The sequence below is a fragment of the Herpailurus yagouaroundi genome, unplaced genomic scaffold (assembly GCF_014898765.1).
Source record: "Herpailurus yagouaroundi ecotype Mexico unplaced genomic scaffold, PumYag 29, whole genome shotgun sequence".
In the NCBI taxonomy this organism is placed as follows: Eukaryota; Metazoa; Chordata; class Mammalia; order Carnivora; family Felidae; genus Herpailurus; species Herpailurus yagouaroundi.
The window spans coordinates 7,447,944-7,454,719 of NW_024412377.1; the positions used below are offsets into that span (position 1 = coordinate 7,447,944).

Genomic DNA, 6,776 nt, shown 5'->3' on the forward strand with positions numbered 1-6,776 from the left:
TCTTTCTTTCTTTCTTTCTTTCTTTCTTTCTTTCTTTCTTTCTTTCTTTCTTTCTTTTCAAGAATTAGGAGATTGACACAATTAGAACAAGGTTTTATTTCACGGGAAAAATCAAGGGAGAGTTTTGTGATAAAGAGCCTAGAAGGTTTGTAAAATACACTTGTTATTATGAACATCAATGTTTTCATTTTTTTAAACTTTATTTATTTGAGAGAGACAGAGACAGCGTGAGTGGGAAAGGGGTAGAGAGAGAAGGAGAGAGAGAGAAGCCCAAACAGGCTCTGGGCTGCCAGCACAGAGCCAGACGCAGGGCTCAAACTACAAAACTGTGAGATCGTAAACTGAGCTGAAACCAAGAGTCAGATGCTTAACCGACTGAGCCACCCCAGGCACCCCTGAATATCAATGTTTTTAATAACATGCAATTTCAAATTTAAAAAGAATTTTAAAACCTAGCTGTCCCACTTAGTAGGAAGATATGAATGAAAGGATCTGAAGGCCTGTGACTTTCAAGCATTGCTCAACAGATCATGAGTAGATGGTGAGACTTAGCCATCACCTTAATGAAGTGATCAAACTCAGCAACATTGGTAGTGGTTCAACCTGACTTTCTGGCCTCCATGTGTGCTGCCACACCACCTATCAAATATTCTTTTTAAAGAAATGTTTATCCCGGATCAAATCAAGCCTCTAGGCTAACTTCCAGTTTATGTGATACAGACAGCCTAGCGGAACAGATTACATGACAGCCAGAAGCAATCAGACAAATCTAGAATGAGAGACTTTGTATTAACAGCTGTCCTATGATCTGCCAACAGACATGTCGTCAGAAAACAAAGCGTACAGGACTGTTTTAGAATAAGGGCGATGACCACACAGACTTAAACCTGTGGCAATGAAGGAGGCTGGATTGGATGCTTATGTTACACACTTTTTTTTTTTCAAAGCAAAACTGTAAAAGACATTCCTGGGACAATTACAGAACCTTCAGGTTCTAGGTATTATTATGGGGTGCTAATGCTTTTAAAAGAGATTCTTCTTTTTCTTTTTTTTAATGTTTATTTATATTTGAGAGAGAGAGAAAGAGACAGAGCACAAGCGGGGGGAGGGAGACAGAATGTGAAGCAGGCTCCAGCCTCAGTTGTCAGCTCAATGTGAGGCTCGAACTCACGATCCATGAGATCATGACCTGAGCTGAAGTCGGACGCTTAACCGACTGAACCACCCAGGTGCCCCTAAAGGAGATTATCCTAACTCTAGAAGATACAGTCCTAACATGCTCAGGGGCAGAGTTGTTCAGACAAAGTTGTTCAAACAGGACATATAGCTGTTCATTGTACTATTTCTTCACCTTTTCTGTATGTTTGAAAATTTTCATAATGAAAGAGTGGAGAAAAAAGGAAATGTGATCTTGAAGGCCTTCATCTCAGCAAACTTCTGACTTAAATCGTAAGTGATTTTTATGTGATTTTTGTATCCAAACATGCCATGAATAAGAAACACTTGGTACTCCATTTTGATGATTTTTTAAAATATATATAAATTTTTTTTTAATTGTAGAGAGAGAGCGCAAGCAGGGAGCGCAAGCATGACCCTGGAATCATGACCCAAGCTGAAATCAAGAGTCAGATGCTCAACCGACTGAGCCACCCAGGTGCCCGCCATTTTGATGAGTTGATTCAACTCAGCGTATATCCTCATTGAGAACAGCTGCATGAGGTATTGAAATCGGATTTATTACAACCAAGAAATGCAGATATAAAGGTACAGACACACTAAATGTAATGTATCATTGTTGCTCATTTAATATTGTGGCTAGGTTATGAACTTATCTCTTCCTAAGAAAGGCTTTAATACACATGTACTATTCCAGCATTCAAAGGATGTCCTGGAAATTTATGCTTAATTTATTCAGCCAATATTTATTGACATGTTGCTACATGTCGAGGCCTGTATTGACCTCAGGGATACATCAGTGAATGAAAGGAGACCACAACTGTGAAGGACCACAGGTGACAGACCTCCATGTGCACAAGGACAGATGTAGCCTCATTCATACACGAGTGCAGAGTTCTCTAAAGATTTTGCTTGCGCACATCCTAAAAAATTATGTGTACCTTTATTTCTCAATAAATAAACATTATCAGTTTAGGTTTAAATGGTGGCAAAAGATGTAATTCTGTTATAGCATTAACATTTTATTTTTTTAAAGTTCATTTATTTACTTTTTGAGAGAGCGACCGAGCGCATGAGCAGAGGAGAGGCAGAGAGAGAGGGAGAGGGAGAATCCCAAAGAGGGTCTGCACCCTCAGCACGGAGCCCGACACAGGGCTCAGACTCATAGACCGTGAGATCATGGCCTGAGCTGAAATCAAGAGTCAGACGCTTAACCGACTGAACCACCCAGGCACTATAAAATTAACATTTTAAAATAACAGTGTTTTATCACTTTTTTCAGAATGCCATAGTAAGTGTAGTTTCTTTGTTATCTGTGCGTCTAGGGATTTCCATACCCGAGGTGTTTGCAGGGTGGTTCCTGCTGTCATGTAAATTCTTGCTCAAGGTATCTTGTGACATACGTATGTATAGCTACACACACAAATGTTTGGTTATGTTTATTGTGTGCAGTTTGTTGTCCTTGTACATTTACTCGTGGACGTTCTTTGAGGGATGACGTTATGGACGGAACAGTGTCCTTCTAAGGTTCACTTTTGAAACCCTAGCTCTCGGTGTGACGGTATTAGGAGACAGAGGTTTTGAGGAAGTAATTGAGATTGAATGGTGTCAGAAGGGAAGGCCCCTAATCAAGTAGGACCCCAGTCCTTGTAGGAAGGGGAAGACACACCAGGGATGTGCACACACAGAAACAAGGCCGTGTAAGGATGCAACAAGAAGGCGTCTGTCTGCAAGCCAAGGGGAGAGGCCTCCGGAGAAACCAATCTTTTTTTTTTTTTTTTTTCAACGTTTATTTATTTTTGGGACAGAGAGAGACAGAGCATGAACGGGAGAGGGGCAGAGAGAGAGGGAGACACAGAATCGGAAACAGGCTCCAGGCTCCGAGCCATCCGCCCAGAGCCTGACGCGGGGCTCGAACTCACGGACCGCGAGATCGTGACCTGGCTGAAGTCGGATGCTTAACCGACTGCGCCACCCAGGCGCCCCCCGGAGAAACCAATCTTGATGGCACCTTGACCTTGTACTCTCAGCCTCCAGGACCATGACAGAGTAAATTTCGGTTGTTTAAGCTACCCCATCTGTGGTCTTCTTTTATGGGAGTCCTAGCCGACCAAGACAGCTAGGAAGCAGTGCATTCCCCTAGAAGAATCAGCATTTACTTCTTTCAGGTGCTTAGGGCTCCCAGTGGTCCAAGACCATTTTGAACTGAATTCACTGTCAGAGATTATTTGGTCACTGGGGTGATGGGAGTTTGGGGTGCAATCCATGCCGGGGTTGGTTCATGGGTATCATCAGCAGACAACTTTTCCTAGATGTCTTAGAGAGGATTCAGATTTATTTCTGGCCCACTGTTCCCCAGAGACAGCAGCCCTATGGGCCTTGGGGAGAATCCTGGTGGAAGGTCCCTTAACAGAGCCTCATGCTGGTCAGGTTCTGGGCTTCCAAAATTATTCTTCTTGCTGTCAAAACACAAATTCATATCTGCCTGGCTCAGCAGAGCAAAAGCAATTTCCAGGTTCCATTTTCCTCTTCTCCTCAGATTTTGGTCCAGCAATTGCTTTACTGTTTTACTCAACATGTAAGAATATGTCTTTTATATTTTTATCTAGCATTTTCAACTGTTGGCTTAAATAACCTAGCCTGCTATATCCTCGGAAAATGAAATGGATGTTATTATTTTTCTCAATACTCTGAGGTTATTAAAAAAAAATTTTTTTTAATGTTTATTTATTTTTGAAAGAGAGAGAGAAAGAGACAAAGTGTGAGTGGGGGAAGGGCAGAGAAAGGAGGAGACACAGAATCCGAAGCAGGCTCCAGGCTCTGAGCTGTCAGCACAGAGCCCAGTGCGGGGCTTGAACTCACAAACTGTGAGATCATGACCTGAGCTGAATGAAGTCAGACGCCCAACTGACTAAGCCACCCAGGTGCCCCTAACTGAGAGGTTATTTTAACCAGGAATTTATGCATGGACCTGAAGGCATCCATGAACTACGCCCTGAAATTTTATGCAATGTTTTGTGCCTGTGGAATTTTTCCGGGAAAAAAGTCCATAGATTTTATCAGGTTGTCAGAAGTGTTTATGACCGATCCCCAAATTTGAGAACTGCTGCTCTGGAGTTCCATCTGCACTTACCAATTTTGCCTTTAAAAAATGATTTCAGAATAATTTCAAAGTCACAGAAAAGTTGCAAATGCAGTACAGACAACTTTCATATTAACTTCACCCAGCTTCAGCAACTTTTAACTTCTCCCTTTCTCTCGGATACACACACACCTGCTTTCTCTCGATACACACGTGTGCACGTACGCACGTGCACACCCATGCACGCACACACACACACTTACACGGATATACAGTCTTTTTTTCTAAACGATTTGACTATAAGCTTCAAACCTAATCCTACCTCAAACCTAAATGCTCTAGTGTGTATTTCCCTAAACACAGATCTCTGAAAAAGTCGGGAAGTCAACACGGATGCAACACTAACCTCCAAAGACCTTACTCAAATTTCAATTTTGCCAATTGTCCCCAAAATATCTTTTTGCATTTTCTGGTGTGGGACCTCATCCAGAAACACACATTGCATGTAGTTGTCGTGTCTCTCTGGTCTCCTCCAATCTGAAACATCTCCTCAGTCATTTTCTTGTCCTGACAGTATAGGCCTTACATTCTGTAGGATGCCCCTCAGCCTGGGTTCGTCTGGTGTTTCCTCATGCCCAGATGCAGGTGTGCCTTGTCGGCAGGTTTTGATTTTTCATCATGTCCATCTGTCCCATCACTGGTGATGCTAACCACCCCGACCATCTGGTCATGCAGATGCCTTCACTGTGGTACATAACCCGTACTTCTGTGAGCAAGTCTCAATGTCTGTCTCACAGAATCCTTGCCATACAACGCAAGACTGGGTTTGGTGATCCTGAACTGGGCCTCCGGTCTCAGCTCAGTGAGAAGTGCTCTGCCACAGGCCTTACAGGCACGTGAGCTCATATTAGGGTTAGGTGAGGGATAGGGGCTGGGGAATGAGCCTCCTTCAAATTCAGTTTCTTGGGAGATAGTCAAAACATAGTTAAAGAAAGACTTAAATGGGATCGGTTCTCAAGCTCAGTCCTTGAAATCAGCGGGTCTCCATTCTGGTGTCAAGAATTCGCTTTCCTACATTGGGTAACATGAGTAAAATCAGTCAAATCAGTGACATCGGTCTTTAAGGGTTGTTCTCTTTTTGGAGGACTCCATTTCACTATTTTTACTCTAAATCTCATTCTGATTCAGAAAGTGGGGGGGGGGTCTTCCCAATGCCTTCAGTCACGCAGATGTAAAAGAGATTGCTAGCATTCTTGAATCTATTTCTGCAAATCATCTGTATATTGTTTAAAATGTTTTTCTTTGGGGTTAGAGGCATCTCTGCTTCTACTCAGGCGATCCTAAGGCACTGGCCTTTCTAATCTGTATTTTGTAAGTAGAGCTTCACTTAAAGAAAAAGGCAAGCTCATGGTGTGGAGTACTGACGGAGACAGAGGTCAGCCGCTAAGGCCGAGGCAGTTCGGCTCCGGCCCGGTAGGCGTCCTGAACTCCGCACGGGAAGGCCTGTTCGCATACGAACCAATCTCTATTAGAGGCGGATGTCTCAATCCTCAGCCTCAGTGGGTTATTGAAGTCCTTCCAACCAAAATGCATGAGTCTCCCCGGGGGGAAATTTTGGTAAAGTTAGCGAGCGTCTTCTCACATTTCAGTGATGTTGCACCGTTTCCTCAAAACGTGCATCACAGCCACCCGGGTGCCGAACAAAAGTGCATCTCCTGGGCCCACTCCAGACACACGGCACTAGAGTCTCGTGGCGGGAGAGGGGGAGCAGAACCTGTGTTTTCTTTCACCCAGAGGATCCTTAAGCCACCCAGAAACGAGCCTCTGTTGTGCACCGCGGTCCGGTCCGCGCTGCGCTCGCTCACGCTGCCCCGCCCCCCGCCCCCCCGGCTCTGTTCCTTTTTTGTCGCCGCCCTCGGTGCCACCAGAGTTCGGCTCCTGCTTAGGTTTCAGCCACGCCGCCCACGACGAGACCCAGGTGGCCCGGAGCCTGGGCAGGCGCAGCCCCGCCCGCGCCCGACCCTCACCGTCCCGGAGGCCGCCGGCGGCGGAAGTGACGGCGCGCGTCGTTGGGGGGGGCGCTCCCGCCCCTTCCGCCCGGCGCCCCGCCCAGGCCTCTCCGCCCCGATCTCCCCGCCCCTCCCCCTCCCCTCTCGCGGCCGCTTTCTGTCAGCCTGTCTCCCTCTCCCTCTCCCCCTCTCTCCTTCCTCTCGTTTCCTCTCTCGCACCTGAGCACACGCACCTGCCTAGCCCGGCTCCGCTCCCTCCTCCCTCCTCCCCCTCCCTCCCTCCCTCCCCTCCCGGGCCGGAAGGCTCCGGCCCCGGCCGCGGGTGCCTCGCGGCTGCGTCACCGCCGCCCCCCCCAGACAAGATGGACACCGCCGAGGAAGGTAAGCGGCGGCGCCCGCGCCCTTCACCGGCGTCTGGGTTCGGGCCAGGCCCGCGCTCTGGCCGCGGCGCCCGAGACGGGCGACGGGCCCGGGCGGCGCGGCGGGGGCGCCTCCCCTCGGGGCGGGGG

At 46.9% G+C, this 6,776-nt stretch overlaps 1 protein-coding gene across 2 annotated transcripts in view; it reads left to right on the forward strand.

Moving 5' to 3' along the window:
• Positions 1-6,379: 6,379 nt before the first annotated feature.
• The window catches only part of MARCHF6 (membrane associated ring-CH-type finger 6), a 76,082-nt gene continuing 75,685 nt past the window's right edge, over positions 6,380-6,776 (forward strand). For both annotated transcript variants that reach the window (XM_040493957.1, XM_040493965.1), the window contains exon 1: positions 6,380-6,648. In XM_040493957.1, the coding sequence (XP_040349891.1) occupies positions 6,630-6,648 (19 nt within the window). In that variant the 5' untranslated portion in view covers positions 6,380-6,629. The remainder of the gene's footprint in view (positions 6,649-6,776) is intronic.